General features: G+C 36.8%; 1 protein-coding gene across 1 annotated transcript; it reads right to left on the bottom strand.

Moving 5' to 3' along the window:
• Positions 1–7877: 7877 nt before the first annotated feature.
• On the bottom strand, positions 7878–8987 carry LOC137727021 (beta-glucosidase 12-like). Its single transcript, XM_088693280.1, has 5 exons — positions 8759–8987; positions 8591–8622; positions 8395–8497; positions 8145–8253; positions 7878–8028 (listed from the first exon to the last, which is right to left on the bottom strand). Exons 1-5 carry the CDS (start codon positions 8985–8987, stop codon positions 7878–7880), a joined length of 624 nt encoding a protein of 207 aa, XP_088549406.1.
• Positions 8988–19097: the final 10110 nt, after the last annotated feature.

Here is a 19097-nt window from a genome sequence, read left to right as displayed (position 1 = left end):
CTGCAAGACGTAAAAGAAAGCGCTACTTGGGAGGCAACCCATGCATTCAACAAAGGAAGACTTAGAAAGCACTCCAATTCCAGATTCCTAAAAACTCTTCTCTTTGTTGCTATTTCGTTTCTGCCTTATTAGGTTGTTTAGTTGTTATTGTTTGTTTGTTTATTAATTGTGTGAGTCTATGATTGTAACATTGAGAAAATGTTTGGTTTATTGATAGGCACTGCTAAACAAGGAAAGATGGAGCCTTCACAAAGGGCGTTTACTTGAAGCCCCACTACTGGGCAAAATTCTAGAAGCGGAAGGCATAGATGCGGAAGGCATAGAAGCGGGAGGTATCGGAGCGGGAGGCATCAAAGAAGAGGCCTCAATACTTGGCCAAACGCTGGATGAGCCCGGAAAAATGTGCCTCTGGAAGTAAGCCGCAAGCCTTTGACGGTCAGTTTGACGGTCACTTTGCATCCGACCATTGGATTCTTGTAGCTCATCAAGCTTCCTCTTCATACCCGTCGAATAGTTGTTGGCAAGCACGTGCAAACTTCTATTCTCGTGCTTAAGCAGTTTGATCTCCTGCTTGAGACTTTCCACCTCTGCCATCAATGATTCCACCTGACGGGAGCGGGCAAGCAGGCGTTGGCCCATGTTGGACACAGAACTCGCACACTGAACACTAAGTGCGAGGGATTCTTGAACGACCAACTCATCGGACCGTCCTGACAGCAGCCTACTATCTTTTGGAGTAAGGAGGTTCCTAGCTACTATTGTAGCTGTTGTGGCGTCCTGCATCACAGAGTCTTCACCTGAAAGAGGACCGTTAGAAGATAAGAAAGAAGGGCGCCATACGTTACCTTGACGCGGCGCGCCCGTATCACTGCTAAGGCTCAATTCCAAGCTAAGGTTCGATGGGTTTGCCATTTTTCGAAAGTGTTCAAAGAGAAGGGGTGGATGGAGTTAAATTTCAAAGGGCCGGAGACGATGTTCAAGAATGGGAATTCTTCAGAGTGTGTGTGTTGGCGATGATGGATAACTCTATAAAAAGCCAAGGCGACGCGTCCACCGATTCAAAAAGCCGGAATTTCCGACGTAAGTTAGGCGAAGCTTTCTCAGCTTTTCAGAAGACGCGTTCAACTTTGTCAAAGTTCGGCGACGCTTTCTCTGCTTTTCAGAAACCGCGTGCAGCTTTGTCAAAAGGAGCCACATCCGCACTACTACGTGTCGTTCAGAAAGCAAAGGGGTGTCGTTCAGAAATCGAAGGGGCGTCGCTCAGAAATCGAAGAGGCGCCACTATTTCAAAAAGCCGGATTTGCGGGATCAAAACGTTTGTCGACAAGGGTAAAAGAACAGTACCACCACTTGATATTATCTCTATATATGTCGACCTTCGTCTTTTATGGCAAGGCAAACCTGAAGAAAATGTCCAACTCTTCCGCACCTCTGAGGGCCCTCTCCCAGCAACGCCTTTTGAAATACTCGATTTTTTCTCCCCCAAAGAAGATACCAGATACCGGGAGTACAGATGAGGCAAAAAGAAACGGTCGATCGAAGCATGTGGAGACAACCACAACAAATACATGTGCTGCTTCATTCGCCGTTTCTTCAAAAGCAAAGGTATCTCATATCATCAAGGTCAAAAGCAAAAGTATCTCATATCATGCTCTTTCCCTGTCTTTTTCTTTGTCCTTGTTCTTACTCGCATGGCAAAGTGAAAGAAGCAATCAGCCGGCACTTGGAGTCAGTCTTCCGATCTGGATCCGACTGCCTGGAATTTATTCCTGATTGCTTACCTAGCGTTGCTCTCGAGTAGTCATCTTCAACGGTTGATACACTTCCAGAGAAGGGACCACTCCTGCAAAGATTGAACAAAGAAACAGATAAAAGGGGAAAGCTCAGACCTCCGGGGGAGACCAAAAGAATCCTGCTGCCCAGTTCAAGAGTAGCACAAAGGAAAATCAACGATGGGAGGAAACCAGTTCAAGAATGAGCCTGTGGAATCAACAACATCAAAGCCTCAATGCAATCAACAAGGAGAAGATGGAATTTACATTCCACAACCAGATTTGCGTCTCTAAACTCTTCTCTTTGTTATTTACATTCTGCCATGTTTAGTATGTTTAAGTTTTTTTTTTTTTTGTGAGTTTACTTATGTTTTGTGTGAATCTATGCTTAAAACATTGAGGACAATGTTTGATTTAAGTGTGGGGGGTAACTAAAGTGTTTTGATGCAAATTCGTAGGGTTTTATCCACCATAACTTCTAATGTTGTTCCTTGCTGTTTTAAGGTGTTTTTAAGTTGTTTTAGAGTGTTTTAGTGTGTTTTGTTTTATAATTCGAAAATCCCATAAAAATTTGAAAAATTGTTTTGAAAAACCCAAAAAGAGTTGTTTTAAAAGTCGTTTTTGTGTGTTTGTGTCTTAGGGTACCTTCCAACACAATGATAAGGATTTGGTTTATAATTGCATGACGGTTAGAAAGAGTTATAAACATAGAGAAAAGTTTGATTTACTCTTGGTATATGCTTGGTTATGGTTATAATGTATGACTTCACATGCAATCATAAAAGAAAAATTCGTTTTTGTAACATGCTTGAAGGAAGAAACTCAAACAAACACTACATCCCTGTGAGACTCGAGCCATTACTTTCTTTGGAGAGTTATTTTCTGTGATTCTTTATTTTCTAAAGTTGTTGCATGATCTCATTATTCCTTGCTTGGTTGCTACTTAGAATGCAATTGTATCATGATAGAACTAAATGCTAGAACTCATGCCCATTTCATTCAAAGCATGTTATTGATTTGCATAACATATATCAAGATGAAGTTGTGTAGTTGCCATCATAGCCAAATAGCCTTACTTCCTATATTTCGTATATATTGTAAGTCTTAACCCCGTTGAGCCTCGTTTAGCCTATTTTCTTTGCTAACCACATCACCCCTTACCTAGCCTAGATTAGGACCATCTGTACCCTTGTTCTTGAAGCATAGTAAGCATGACGGAAAATGAATTCCTTTTGAGTTACATTATGCAAGAAAATGAGTGTGGGGGAGTGAAAGTTTGTTCTTAAGTTTATATATATGTTTTGAGATTCAAAAAAAAAAAAAAAAAAAAAAAAAAGGAGTGAAAATAAGTAAGGATGAACTCACAAGCGTTGATGGTTGAAGAAAGGATCCAAAAAAGTTGAATATGGCCCTAAGTTTTGTGTGATTCCCCCTTGGGTGTTCAAAGTTGATTTTTGCGTTCTAAAGGGAATTCTAAATGTCTAATTCATTACTTTGCTCACTATTGCTTAAAGAACCTTTGTTTTCCGTACTCCTTCTTTGTTATCCAAACACCCCAAGCCCCATTATAACCCGTGACTTCAATCTTAAGTGTTATGTATTTCAATTGTGGAGTTTGAACTTGGTATGAGCATATGGTGTCACTGGTTCTCGCATCTAAGTAGTAGCATTCCATTCATGAGATCATATCTAAACATGCTTATTAACTCCAGAAATTGCTTCCTTTGAAATACATATATGTGAGTGTTCGTTTTTATGTTTACATCAATCTTCTCACATATAACTAGTTTAGGGTGTGTAGTCAGAAAATCTGTGTGAAAAACGAGTGCATATCTTGTAAGGATTTGAGCAAATTCTCTAAGGCATGTTACTACATTCAAAACATGGTTTTAAATGCTTATTTGTGAAATAATATGTGGTGACTATGAGTAAGAATGTACTTAAGTGTGAAGATGACAAAAATCTATGGGACTAATGATTTTTAACTTGTCATGTGCATTGGAAATCCATTAGACAATTGTTGGAAAGTGTAGGTTGTGTTTTGTTCGTTTTGTCTAGTTTCGTGTTCTTTTGTTGTTTTGTTTTGCTCGAGGACTAGCAAAAGATAAGTGTGGGGGTATTTGATAGGAGCATATTCATGCGACTTAAATGGCTTGTTCTCGTACATTTACGTTATGATTCTTTAGTTATTTTAGTTCTTTATGCTTCTTTTGTGTGTTTTCAGGTTCTAAGGGCTTAGGGAGCAAGAAAGTGCATTTTGAGGCTATTTGGAGCATTTTTGGGCATGGATTGGATAGCTTATCCATGGAGCCAAAGTTTGGACGAAATTGAAGACTTGAAGTAGGAAAGTTAAATCCTAAAAAGACCTCATGTTTGAGCATCATTGAAAACTCCTACGCATTTTAGAACACAAAAACAACATTCCTAGCAACCTTAGGACATTGTCGTGTGTTTCCTTGTGTCTCCCTTCCTTGCCATGCAAGGAAGGGCTTTGTTCCCTATTTTAAATACTTAAACACTACCACTTATCATTCACCACATATCATTCACCATTTATCATATCATACATTCATTTATCACTTATCATAATCATTCACTTATCACTTAACATATCATACACTTATCACTTATCACTCATAATCACCTACAACATCCACCTACTTCACCTACAACATCCACCTACTCACCTACAACATCCACCTACTTCACCTACAACATCCACCTACTCACCTACAACATCCACCTACTTCACCTACAACATCCACCTACTTCACCTACAAATGACATAGCCATATGTTCCCTCCACTACTCCTATAAATACCCTTGCATTCATTCATTCAAGTCATCATCTCATTTTCATACACAACACACCACAAACACTTCCATTCCTTCTTTGCCGTGAGTCCCACTTCATTTCCAGCATCATTCCCTTCTATTTCCACCACTTCCCAACCCTCCAAACCACTCCTCATCCATTTCCATAATCCCCCAAACCTCACCTTAGACCTTGTGCTACAACAACGAGGAAGATAAGAGGGCCTAAACGTTCATACAATTCAAGTTGAGTTGTTGGAATGTTTGGGTGTTTCTTTGATTTCAAAGTTTAAATTCAATTCTCTTTGTTTTGTACGTATAAGGATTGGAAGAGAAGAGTGCCTAAACGTTCATACAATTCAAGTTGAGTTGTTGGAATGTTTAGGTGTTTCTTTGATTTCAAAGTTATGAGGAACTAAACCCTTTTTGGCTAGGGGTGATTTCAATACCATGATTATTTATGTGATATGAATTGATGAATTCCGGTTATGAACTCTTGATTCGTGAATGCAATTGGCTTAACTATTTGATGATTAACTTATTTGTGTTTGTTGATTGAGGGTCGACACTTAATTAGCATGCATGAATATGTGGCTAAAGTTTAAGAAGGTTTCACATAATCGTTACTAACTTATACTTGAAAGTAGTGAAGGTCGCTTGTCACGATCGCGTTAAGTTTAATTCTTAGCATGAGTAACATGATGTCATAGTTGCAAATGCTTTGTCAATGCTTATGGTTTTCATTATTCTTAATGATCTTCGATTGTATCTCTATTATGATGACATGTAGGGAACTTTTGAGAATGTTTTGGGTTGTCGAATGATGCCATCCAATCCAATAATATAAGGAAAATCTGAGGGTTAACTAGTGATGTCACGGTTAATTTGGGGCATTGTCGTTCATAATTCAATGAAGGAATAACTGGAAATTGATTCATATGCATAAATATCATGTGTGGAGAAAGAACCTCTAGCTAATTCACCAACCATCTTGTTTCACAACACTTGTTTACAATCTGTCCATTTTTGCATTTTGTTTGTTTATTTCAACTTCGTCAAAACTAAAACCCCCTTTTTTATTTTTCCTTGTTCCCAAGTGTCTTAAATCTGTTTTAATTTAGTTTTTATGTTTTTAAGTCAATTTAGAAGGTTTTAGCAAGCCCTCCTAATCCCCGGTCTAGAACGATCCCTCACTTATCCATTCTACTACAATTGTCAAACGAGGGTTTAATTTATGCGCGTATAATTCTCGCATCAATATTAGAATATAATTAATATAATTCAGAAGGTTAACTTGGTCAAGAAGAACAAAGAACTTAAGCTATTCAAAGTAAGTTTCCCATGGCACTCACTCGTAAGATCAGCTTGAGGATCTGTTACGTAGCTTGCCGGTTGTGAATTGTTCTTAGATGTACTAGTTGCGTATCTAGCAGTATAATAATTTATTCCAAGAAAATCAAGCGATCCGTTTAGCAACATGGATTGTTCTTTTGTGAATTTTGGCAATCGTTTTCCAACAATTGATCGCATGCTGTGTGGATAGTCACCAGTTGTTAATGGGTCCAAAAACCTACAAAACATGAAAATTCCAAATATAAGCCTAATTATAGAATTATAACCATGAGAAGCTGGAAATATTTTGACTTCAACAAGAAGATATTGACAAGGTTTTACATACATACCTGCAAGCTCCAAGTTGTGGTATGAACTCCAAAAAAAAAAAAAAAAAATCGTCCCAAACAACAGTAGAGAAATATTTTAGTCCATCTTAAACTTTTATTTGTGGCCTTGCTTATTATTGTACTTATTAACAATTACTACCATGTTGAGGCGAGTTTCTTTACAACAGGACCAATAAAAATGATAACTTATTACAATGTGGTATTTATAGTTGAACCCAAATTGGGACCATAACTGTTTATGACTATAAATAGGGTAAATTACACTTTACCACCTCAGGTTGGGGTCTATTACAATCGCATACCACATCTTCAAAACTTTTCACTTTCAACCTCACCTACTATTTTATTTCAATATAGTACCTCCATTACATTTTTCATTCATTGATTCGTTAAGAACTGACGTGGCTGCCACAGTTGTCCCACATGGCAATTTTTTTTATTCATTTAAAAATAATTAATTAAAGAAAAGTTATTTAAAAAAAAACCCATAACCCATCATCTTCCCCAAGACACCCCCATTCCCTGCAACCTAAAACCCTATCCCACCCCACCCCAACCTCCTCCACAAACCCCAACCCCCCCTCCCCCCCTCCCCCCCCCAAAACCCCACCCCATCCTTACCTCATCCAATCGCCACCTCACCTGTAACCCCCCACCCCGTTCCACCGCAACCCACCCCACTGAAAACCCTAGAAAAACCCAGCTGGGTTTTTTGGAACCGAGAGGTGCAGAAGACACACAGATGTGCCCCTACGGAGATGAAGAGAAAAAGACGGGTTGGGTCTTGTAGCTATTTTCTCCTTCTCAATCCACTTCCCTTCTCTCTCTCTCTCTCTCTCTCTTCTTTCTCTCTTCTTTCTCTCTCTGGAATTCCCTTTACTTTGCCCTTCCCAAAACCCCCACTCCCATACTGTCTTAGGAAGTCAATTCCCCCTTTTGATTTCGAGGTTTTGGGTTGAACAACTGGGTTTTTTTGGGGTTTGGGGTGGGGTGGGGGATTGCGGGGGAAGTGGGGGTGGGGTGGGGTGGGGGGGTTGCGGCGGAGGTGGGGGTGGCGTGGGATGAGGTGTTTAGGTTGCAGGGAAGAACATGGGTTATGGAATTTTTTTTTTCTTTTTTTTTTAAATTTTTTTTATAACTTTTCTTTAATTGATTCCTTTTAAATGAATAAATTTTTTTTTGCCACGTGGCACAAATTTGGTAGCCATGTGGCACAACTTTGGCAGTCACGTCAGCCCTTAACGGATCAATGGATGAAAAATGTAACGTACGTACTATATTAAAATAACATAGTAGGTGAGGTATGAAAGTGAAATGTTGCGAAGATATTGTATGCGATTGTAATAGACCCCAAACCTGAGGTGGTAAAGTGTAATTTACCCCTTTAAATAAGTTATTCCTTTATATGGAGATGTTTTACTGTAGCATTCACAACTCTTGTAGCTTTTTATTGAATTATTGAATCTTAAAGAATACTTAAATTATTGAAAGGAAACGCAAATGCAGAAGCAATTGAAATACAAATACATAAACAAGAAAATTATCCACTTAAATGTTTATAATGAACAATAACTTTCTTTTAATTTCTTCAATTCTTCTTAAGCAAATTTTAGAACCAATGTGCTGAGAGTTTTGGGTGCCTTTTCAGCCCATCATTATAATCTACGTAGTTTAATCCAAATCGGACGGTGTATCCAAAAGCCCATTCAAAGTCGTCCAACAATGTCCATGGAAAGTATCCCTTCACTTTCGCACCATTTCTGCACACACATACACAAATGTTCAAATGGATTGGGTCAATATAATGATTAAATAACCATAACCTAAGAAGGCTAGGCAACATATAGCCTTAATTAATTTGTTAATAACTACTTACTTGATCGCCGCTTGAAGGTAACACAGGTGACGGTAATGGTAGTCAATTCTACTGGAATCATGAAGAGCCTCGTCAAGTGATAGTTTTGGATTATTCAACTCTGATACACCTACAGACATATTATTGCACAAAAAATTAAATTTATTTTTTTCCTCTAAAAATATAAAAAAACGTGTAGTTTCATTTTACACCATTATAAATATGTGAAACTTTTGCAAATAATCAAGGCTTAAAAGTATGTATTACATACCATTCTCAGTAATATAAATGAGTGGATCATTATATTTTTCCCTTGTGTAGAGCACAAGATCGTGAATTCCTTTTGGATATACATATAACCAATCTGAAGCAGCCTGCAACACCAGTTCAAGATAATACGTAAATGTTGGGGAAAAAAACTAATCCTCCAAATGCAAATAGCTCAAAATGATAAATTTGATGTATACCTGTGGACCAATAAGTACTCCATTAAGCTCAGCTACCACAATATTTACAAACATTAGAATACAATTGGTGTAAATATTAGAATATAATTAATATAATTCAGAAGTTAAACTTGGTCAAGAAGAACAAAGAACTTAAGCTATTTAAAGTAAGTTTCCCCTAACACTCACTCGTAAGATCAACTTGAGGATCTGTTATGTAGCTTGCCGGTTGTGAATTGTTCTTAGGTGTACTAGTTGCGTATCTAGCAGTATAATAATTTATTCCAAGAAAATCAAGTGATCCATTTAGCAACTTGGATTGTTCTTTTGTGAATTTTGGCAATCTTTTTCCAACAATTGATCGCATGGTGTGTGGATAGTCACCAGTTGTTAATGGGTCCAAAAACCTACAAAACATGAAAATTCCAAATATAAGCCTAATTATAGCATTATATACAAAGAGTACTGCTAGCTAGGTAGTGTCAATTTTACAAGTCAGAAGTAAACATGTAATTGGGTTTATATGTAATTTAATAAGACACTTGCCATCCAAACATAAAATCCAAAGATCGTAAGGCAGCATCTTTGTCTTGCTTTGACTCCGAAGCAGGCTCAAACCAGTGTGACACCAATGTTATTCCTATCAAGCCTTTCTGAGATGCCTACACAAAAATATGAATTTTGGTTGAATAAATAGGAGTTACAGAAAAAGATACAACCTTTAGATTATCTTACTACGGAGAGTATTAAAAAATTTATAACTTATACTATATATATAAAAATACATTATTTATACAAAAAAAATTATTCCTTGAGTTGAAAAATAAGATAATGTACATAACTGTTCGATCAATCTCATCTTATTTTGAAATGATGAATCCTTGTGTTACCCTTGAGTTCTCTAGCGAAAGAAAGCGTTAACTGCATTAGGAAACAAAGAGTCATTTATCTTCATGTTTATATTATGTCTGTCCAACTGTTGATGGCATAACTTTTGAAGTTGAATATGGTAGATTAGCTACAGAGAATTGTTCAAACAGTAGATAATTATTTGACTGAACAAAAAAATAGAAATTTATGAACATAATTCTTTACGTAAGTACAGAACCGATAAAGATGAAGAATTTAGTCTTGATCTTTTTCTTCTTGTGAGAGTTTTAATATTGAATTTATAAACCCAATGGTTTTGGAAATAACTAGGTTCTCAAGTTGGCTATTTTGCTCCTAAAGATTGTGAAAGGATACCATTGGGGTGGCTTTTAAGAAGGTTTGGACACCCTTCAAAGTATAGTAGTAACACATTCTTCTTGCTAGTACAAGAATAGAATAGTAAAGGGTTAAAATTTGTAAACAAAATTGGCTTTGAAAGTCCTAGTTTAAAGACCAAGTCATGGTCTGTAATTTAAAAGAAAGCACATTTCTTCTACCCAAAAGTTGTGTATGTAAGTAAAAGAATGGATAATCCTTGCGTTCCACCTATGGGATATGCACATATTCTACAAATTTTATATTGTGATCGTTCAGTTTCTTAATCTTTATTTCAAGATCATCTAAACAAAAAGAATTATTTGAGTCTGAGATCGTTTAGTCATTTAAATATATGAACCCAATTGACAGTGTAGACACTAAGTAAAAGATTTATAACGAACTATTCATTTTATTGATACATTTGGTGACTAAACAATCTTCAATTTGAATAGTTATTTGCATCTATGATATTCAAATTAAGATTAAGAAATTAGTAACTTATACTACAGAAATACATTATTTATAAAAACAATTTATTCCTGGTGTTGAAATGTAAGATAATGTACACAACAATTCGATCGATCTCGTCTTAATTTGAAATGATCAATCCTTGAGTTGCCCTTGAGTTTTCCAGCAAAACAAAATGTTTTCTGCATTTGGAAACAAAGAGTCATTTATCTGGTCGTTTATATTATGTCTGTCCAACTGTTGAAGGGCATAACTTTTGAAGTTGAATATGGAGGATTAGCTATAGAGACTTATTCAAACAATAGAAAATTATTTGACCTAACAAAAAAGTAGAAATTTCTGACCATAATTCTTTACGTAAGTACATAATCGATAAATATGAAGAATTTAATCTTGATCTTTTTCTTCTTGTTAGAATAATATTGAATCTGTAAATCCAGTGGTTTTGTGAAATTGTCTTGCCACGCTAATTAAGAAGGCATCGAAATAGCTTGGTTCTCAAATTGGCTATTATGCTCCTAAAGATTGTGAAAGGATACCCATTGGGGTGGCTTCTTCTTGGTTGTACAAGAAATTGATTAGCAGTTTGAAGAGACTCGTTTTTTTATTAGCTTACATCTATTTATTTTGATTTAATATTTTTTATTTATATATATTTTTATAATTCAAAACCACAAAAGTTTGACCCACCCCCCTCAAATTTTCTATTTTTTTTCTTTATTCGAAATTTTGGGGCTTACGTTGAAATTTAATGTGTCTCACAACCTGAAGGAATTGGGAGGGGCATTTCATTTTTGGATATAGAATGAATAGGTTCAGGAGATGAGAGAATTAAGGTTACCCATCAAAAAGACTAATCCAATCCATAATGATGTGCCGGAAAGTGGAACATTTTTATTACCTGACCAACCCTCATGTGAAGCAAATACAACAGGTACACTAATCAGTAAGATTAATGAAGTAGCAATTAATGCAAAAACAGCCAATTAGAAAGCAATAGTCATGTTTCTATTCCTCCAATCTACCAACAAAAGAATTATACCATTTGATCCCTTTTATCAGCCAAAAAACTGTACGCCTTATATACTGCTTTTGGGCAACCCTCTCAATAACTAAGAGATCCATTCGAGGAACAAGGGGAGAATCCGTACTTCAATTGAGATATTGAGAAATCATTTGACCTTTTTAGTTGGAACTTTAGGTGGTTCTCGAAAAAAGATAGCGAAACAAAATTATTCCTAGAGTTGAGACTGAAAGGAATGTATAAACCAATGCTTCCATAGATTTGATCGTGGTTTACAATTATAGCTTTCATACCTATTTATTTGGGATTGTCTCCTGGATAAATAAAGAACAAGAGTCAAAGAAAAGGCAGTGATTCAAATCAAGATTTATCTGGTAACCCATCTAAAAATCACAAAAAGAAAATAAAAATGAAAATTAACAATTAACAAAGCATATTGTATTAGACTACTTGTCTTCTTGTAGTTGGATCTCAAAGTTTTTGGAATGCTCCAGCAAAAACATCTTGAAACAAGGTTCTAGCACCATGCCAAATGGAATTATTTTTTGTCCCATAATCCCTCACTACTATATATATCATGAAATGTGACATCTGTTTGTATTTTTTATTTTTACTGATTCGATTTTTTTTTAAGCATAACAAAATATAGCGTATCTGTATTTTGTAAAATATAAAATATTCTTCCTTTAAGTATTCCTCAACTCTAATTTATAGAATTCCTTTTATCCATTTCTTCCTCTTCATCAAAAGATATATCTTTCAATACAATAGTTATATGACAAGTGGATCTGTTTATAGGATAACCCCGTCCTCGAGCCAAGTGCTTTAATCTTTTCACAGTTGCGTGTTACAGTTAACCACAGCCACAAGGACCACTCTTGTGTTATAACTAATATAAGTTAAAATTAGGTGACGCAATAAAATTAAAAAAGGGACCGACATTGAATTAAGAAAAATGGCAGAAGAATTGTTATTTTATAGGTTAATAGGTTATTTATCACTGTCATATTCCCCAAAGTTTATGTTTTGGACTGTTTAAATTGTTTGAGTTAACGTAGCTGTGCTCTTGTCAGTTTTGGCTCATAATGTATGGATTTGAAGGGAAGAACGAGATTTACAAAAGTAAATGAGCATAATGGGGATTTGGCAAAGTAATCACGTCTAAATAGATAAAATCTACATTTAAGAGCTTTAGGAAAAGTTAATATTTGTTGTTCGTACCATGCTTCATCACTCCCGAAACAACCAATCACTGGTCAACTCCGTGCCTTCAAGGGTCCACTGAAGAGCTCATGTGGGGGCACCCTTGTTGAAGCATGCGAGTTCCTCCCCAATCAAGAGACTAATCGCAACATGACACATGTCAACATCAAAATAAAGCTCTTAGAGTCCTAGATCAATCGTGGACAGGATACGAAGACTTTCCTTATCTATAAAAGGAGGCCGTTCTCCTACAATTAATTTCTAATGCCATTATTGTACTTAAACTCGTCATTAGAACTCACTAATAATGATTATGCTTAAACCTATGTATTGTGTAAACTTTTCACTATTAAAAAGAACTCATCAACCCTCGTGGACGTAACCTAACTTAGGTTGAACCACGTACTTCTAGTGTTTGCTTCCTTGCCTCTATCTCTTTACATAGTATCCTCAATAGGTGATTGAAGCAACCTTGCGAAGGTCACAAACTTGTAACTTTACGATGTTCCAAAGTTTAATTGATTTTGTGTATCAACATTTGGCGTCATTTGTGGAAACGACATTAATTCCTACTCTCACCAGCTTTGTCAGACTGGTTTTTATCATGTATGCACTCGCATTTGGTAAGGCATCCCTCTCCAACATAGGGAGAGAGGGAAGCTACAACATGCAGAAAATCACCCCCTGTATGCCTAGCGTGAGGTAGCGAATGGGGGAAAGGATCCAGCCTGCTCTTCGAACTAAAGTCGAAGAGGTTGGAACTTAGAATAAAATAAAAAAATGGCCATAAGGAATGAGATCCTTGAAGAACAGTTTGAGAAGGTCTTTGAGATGTTTTGCGAGGCTAGATAAACTCAGTCTCGAGAGCCATCGCCCTCGTGACTACGAATCAACATATAGGTACCCACCAACGCAAAGTTTCACATGTCTTTAACACGGGCATTCTTAATGACGAGCGACCTTATACCCAAGATATTGATCAACATGAGACATCTCTCAACCTAGCTGCTTCAAACCAAAGCAAGACAAGTGGAAGAAGACATCTTCTTGTAAAAGGAATGGAATGATCAAAAGTTGGTTATCGCAACTGTCAAGACCTCTTAAGGCATCGTCGAGAAAAACCTATCCACATAGACTTAAGGATCATTGACCCAAGGGTCATCAAAGGAATCATTCACTTACCATAACCAATGTCAACTACTAACCTAAGGAAGAAACGACAAGACTTAGAGGAACAAGAAGGTGTTTGAGAGTCGGGGGACTTCCAAAGGGCATTTCCCGGAAGCTAGTATGGTGAATAAAAAAAAAAGCCACATACTCTGGATTAAACTTCCCCACCAATAAATGATGGAAACTTATGAATGACGGTTCCAATACTGCCTGACTCCACTCAGGACCACCTTATCCTGCAGGTTCTCAACGAAGTGAACAAACTAAAGGCCAAACGTCATGCCAAGGTACCTGAATGGAATCAGCCGAGGCCAGGCCCTCTAGCAAGAAGGATGTTTGGCACCCCTTTACAAGGAGAAACAAAACAGAAGCTTGGTTTGCTATCGTAAAATGGGAGGGAAAATCCAATTAAGCATATCCATCTCTTTGAATCCACCATGGCATACCGAGGCATAGTAATGAAGAACGATGTCTCATTTTCCCTTTCATTCTATCTGTGGGACCTCTCAATTGGTATTGTTGTCTTCTAGGCTGATTGCTTACACTTCGCTGAAGATTTGTACACCATTGATCAGAATTCAAACTAGTCATTGCGTGAATATGCTCGTAACTTCAGCCATGAGTATTCTGTTTGCACTGTGGTCAGTGGCGGACACATGATTTCAAGATCGCGGGGTCCCAAAATAAAAGTTCCAAAAAAAAAAAAAAAAAAATTAGACTAGTTTGGTTCCATATCACTATTTTTTATTAAATTTGGTTAATTGAATAATCAAAATTAATCAACCACATCAAGTGGCCCAGTGATAAGGGTGCAGATTTCGGCTCTCAAAATACAAAAAATAGGGAGGTCCCGGGTTTGAGGCTCCAAACTGGTGAGTCTGCTTGACTGTGGCCAGGAGAAAGTTAAAATGCCTTTGTGAGTCTTCCAAGCCTCTAGAAGGGGTGGATAACCGTAATGAATCTACAAAGATGAAATTTGTTAACGTAACATATATATTACAATTGAGAGTTGAGACTCTAAGATTAAAAAACTTAAATGAATTTGGAAGAAATAAAATTAGGCAGTTAGAGGTGGTGGAATGGCAAATGGTGCTAGGGGATGGGGTAACTTGAGTTTAAAGTTGCGAGATTGCGACAATTTGGAGGATTAAAACAAAAATTAGAAACCTCTTCTTCCTTTGTGAGTCTTCCAAGCCCCTAGAAGGGGTGGATAACCGTAATGAATCTACAAAGATGAAATTTGTTAATGTAACATATATATTACATTTGAGAGTTGAGACTCTAAGATTAAAAAACTTAAATGAATTTGGAAGAAATAAAATTAGGCAGTTAGAGGTGGTCGAATGGCAAATGGTGCTAGGGGATGGGGTAACTTGAGTTTAAAGTTGTGAGATTGCGACAATTTGGAGGATTAAAACAAAAATTAGAAACCTCTTCTTCTTCGTTATAAGCACTGCTGAATGAACATTCATGGAGGCAATAAGCCTCTCTGCTGCACCTGCCCAAATTGTTAGAGGGTCCCGAAGGTTGATCGCAAGTGTTTCTTCGGGCTTCTGGAGGGTCCCGGGACCTCCCGTGTCCCCATTGGATCCGCCCATGACTGTGGTAGATTATAAAATAGCACTTAGGGCCTTCACAATAGGTGTCAACATACACTTTTTCCCTTTGGCATGTGTTACAATGTGCCTCGACAACTCGTCATTATTCTCACCCACTTGGTAATGCAAGAACTCACCTTTGTATCAGCAACCAGGTGATGAAAGGTACAACTCATAGTCTAATAAATAATTTATTTCCTTGGCAAATTACCACCTTTTCCCCCAACTAGGTAATGAAGGAATTCACCTTCATCCACTAACTTGGTGATGGAAAGTACAACGAGTACTCCACTCTTTTCATTAACTAGGTAATGAAGGGACTCACCTTCTATCACCAACCAGGTGATGAAGGGTACTACCCGTACTCTAATATATAATTTTATCGTTCAACAGTAGCGATGCTTTAATAAGCCAACAAAGGCTTATGTGCATGTGTAATACTTTGACAAGTCTGAAGCTTTATTAACCTAGAAAGCTACATATCGTATACAAAGGCTAAACTTTTACAAGACTATTTGACATCGAAATGCGAAGGCATCACTTGCAAAACTCTTCAGTCCTCTTACATCTACTTTAAAGATTTTAAATATTTCTCTCTTCAACAATGCAAACACTACAACCCCAATGTGGGTTCGGAAGGCCAATATTGGGAGGTCAATAAATTTATATAGCTTCCAAAAGGCTTCAAGCAACATATAGGCTTCAACTCTTCCATGGCTTAATTTGCACCATGCAGTATGAAACGCTATTAACATCTCCTTCAACGATACCAGAAGCTCAAACATTGTAGCTTCGATAAATTAGTTGGGTTCCCATGAATATAGTTCGAAGGAAACTCATTTATAGGCTTTCTAAAAGCCTCAGGCATTTTCTATTCCACCATTTAGAAGAACTTCGAAGTCGCAAGCTTCGATAAACTAGACAGCCACATTGACAACATGCAAGCATTATATCTTAGCTTTACTTACCAATGATGGTAAATCAAAACTTCGGTGGGTAATGCACAATAGTGTCCAAGGAAAAATCATATTGTGCCAATTATGTAACTCTTCAACAATGCGAGAATAACCCAACAAAAAAATTGCTTTCACACTCTTGATCAAGACCGTGTGAAGCAAAATCAATATATATGTTTCCTCCGAACCTTCAATTACTACAACATCTGGTTTGCCACACACACGTGGAAGCAAATCTATTTATGTGGTCAATCCTACATTTTCTTATCTCTAGTTCAAAAAAAAAGAGAGGGGGGGGGGGGGCGAGGGAGGCTAAAAATAAAAATTCGACATTAATTAAAAATTAATAGTAAATAATTATTGAGTATTAATTAAGCAATTAATTAATTATTTTATGGCATGTGGAGGAGGCCAACAAAGCTTTGACAAATTGGATATAACTACTAGTTCTAGAGTGTGCAAAGCAACATCAATATATGGAGTGGTTGAAACTTGAAAAAACGTCTACCTTTCAAGCTAAGTGTCCACAGAAAAAAGTTTTAACCACTCAAGTGATGTGCCTAAAGGAAAAAGCTTCAACCACTCAAGTTATGTGCACAAAGGAAAAAGCTTCAAGCACTCCAGCTATGGGCCCAAAGGAAAAAGCTTCAGCCACTCAAGCTACGTGCCCAAAGGGAAAAACTTCAACCATTCACGCCATTTGTCCAAAGGAAAAGCTTCAACCACTCAAGTTATATACACAAATGAAAAAACTTCAACCATATTTTCTTTTCTCAACAAAAAAAAAAAGAAAATAAAAAAATAAAAAAAGGATTTGGGTTTAAGAAAAAAAAAAAAAAAAAAAAAAAAAAAAAAAAAAAAAAAAATATATATATATATATATATATATATATATATATATGTACTTGGGCTACATCCAAAAAAAAAGAGGAAATTTTTTTTTTAAAGTCTTTTTTCTTCAATGACTCGGGAAACATAAGACACCTCATTCGGTAATCCTTCTTGATTGGAGATTTGCGGGACACCTATTATATGTTAATACAATTTAGTACTTGAAAGTTTTGTGAGTACTCAGCAACTTGGGTTTTGCAAGTCCCTAACCGAAAAGCTTTCCTTACTCAGGAACTTGGGGGAGCATTATTTGTTTCATACTTCACCACCCCCAAAACTACTAAGCACCATCAACTTCATTCCTTCAAGGACCCACTGAAGAGTTCATGTGTAGGCACCCTTGTTGAGGCACACGAGTTTCTCACCAATCAAGAGACCAATCACAACACCACACAGATCAACATAAAAATAAAACTCCTAGAGTCCCACATCACTCGCGACGGGAGCCGAAGACTCTCATCAACTATACAAGGAGACCGTTCACGTACAATTAATTCCTAACATCATTATTGTGCTTAAACTTGTGATTAGAACTCACTAATGATAATTATGCTGAAATTTATGTCTTGTGTAAAATCTTCACTATTAATGAGGACTCCTCAACCCTCGTGGACGTAACCCAATTTAAGGTGAATCACGTACATCTTGTGTTGCTTCCCTACCTATATCGCTTTACATATTATCCTCCCCTGGTGACCAGAGCAACCCTGCGAAGGGTACAAACTTAACACTTTAAATCGTTCCAAAGTCTCATTGATTTTGTGCATCAACATTTGTAAATAGTTTCTTACAAGCAATTGAGCCCGCAGATGCCGTGAGTTTTCAAACTGTGTTAAACAGGTGGAACATATGAAAATCTAATAGCATCTTTATGTTTAACTAAGAATAAAAAATAGATATTTGTAGTATATAGTACAAGTTTTAAAACTCTTTAACTCTTCTTTCTAAGTAAATTTGGCAAATACATACAATCCAATCTTCGACCAATTCAAGCTTATACTTTTTCTTTTCTTCTATCAAATTTGTCATGTCACCCATGGTCATATGCAAAGTCAGCTAATTGAAAACATTTCAGTTAAGTTGTGCGAAAAGTTGAGTTCGCTTTAATTGAAAAAATAATCACCAATACAATTAGGCAAGAAGGGGAATAAAGATAATCATGAGGAGCTGGAAATATTTTGAATTCAACAAGAAGATATTGACCAGGTTTTACTTGCGTACCTGCAAGCTCCAAGTTGTGGTATCAACTCCAAGGAAAAAAAAAAAAAAAGATCGTCCCAAATAATAGTAGAGAAATATTTTAGTCCATCTTAAACTTTTATTTGTGGCCTTGCTTATTATTGTACTTATTAACAATTACTACCATGTCGAGGCGAGTTTCTTTAAAATAGGACCAACAAAAATGATAACTTATTACAATGTGGTATTTATTGTTGAACCCAAACTGGGACCATAACTGTTTATGACTATAAATAGGGTAAATTACACTTTACCACCTCAGGTTGGGGCTCTATTACAATCGCATACCACATCTTCAAAACATTTCACTTTCATAACTCACCTACTATTTTATTTCAATCTAGTACCTCCGTTACATTTTTCATCTATTGATTCGTTAAGAGCTAATATGGCTGCCACAGTTGTGCCACGTGGCTACCAAATTTGTGCAACATGGAAAATTTATTTTTATTCATTTAAAAATAATTAATTAAAGAAAATTTATTTAAAAATAAAAAAAAAAAAAAAAAAAAAAACCCATAACCCATCATCTTCCCCAAGACACCCCATTCCCTGCAACCTAAAACCCCTATCCCACCGCACCCCCACCTCCTCTGCAACCCCCCCACCCCACACCATCCCTACCTCATCTCATTGCCACCTTACTTGCAACCCCCCACCTCGTTCCACCGCAACCCACCCCACCGAGACACATAGAGGTTCCCTTACGGAAGCGAGAGTTGCAGAAGACA

Source organism: Pyrus communis, chromosome 5 (genome assembly GCF_041283825.1).
Source record: "Pyrus communis isolate YQ-2024b chromosome 5, ASM4128382v1, whole genome shotgun sequence".
In the NCBI taxonomy this organism is placed as follows: domain Eukaryota; kingdom Viridiplantae; phylum Streptophyta; class Magnoliopsida; order Rosales; family Rosaceae; genus Pyrus; species Pyrus communis.
This window is presented reverse-complemented; position numbering and strand designations above follow the sequence as displayed.

Coding starts and splice junctions, on each gene's coding strand:
- LOC137727021 (XM_088693280.1), bottom strand. CDS start 8,987: ATGTTTTGTAGGTTTTTGGACCCATTAACAACTGGTGACTATCCACAC. Junction 8,254..8,394: donor CATTTATATTACTGAGAATG/GTATGTAATACA, acceptor ATATGTCTGTAG/GTGTATCAGAGTTGAATAAT. Junction 8,029..8,144: donor TACCTTCAAGCGGCGATCAA/GTAAGTAGTTAT, acceptor ATGTGTGTGCAG/AAATGGTGCGAAAGTGAAGG.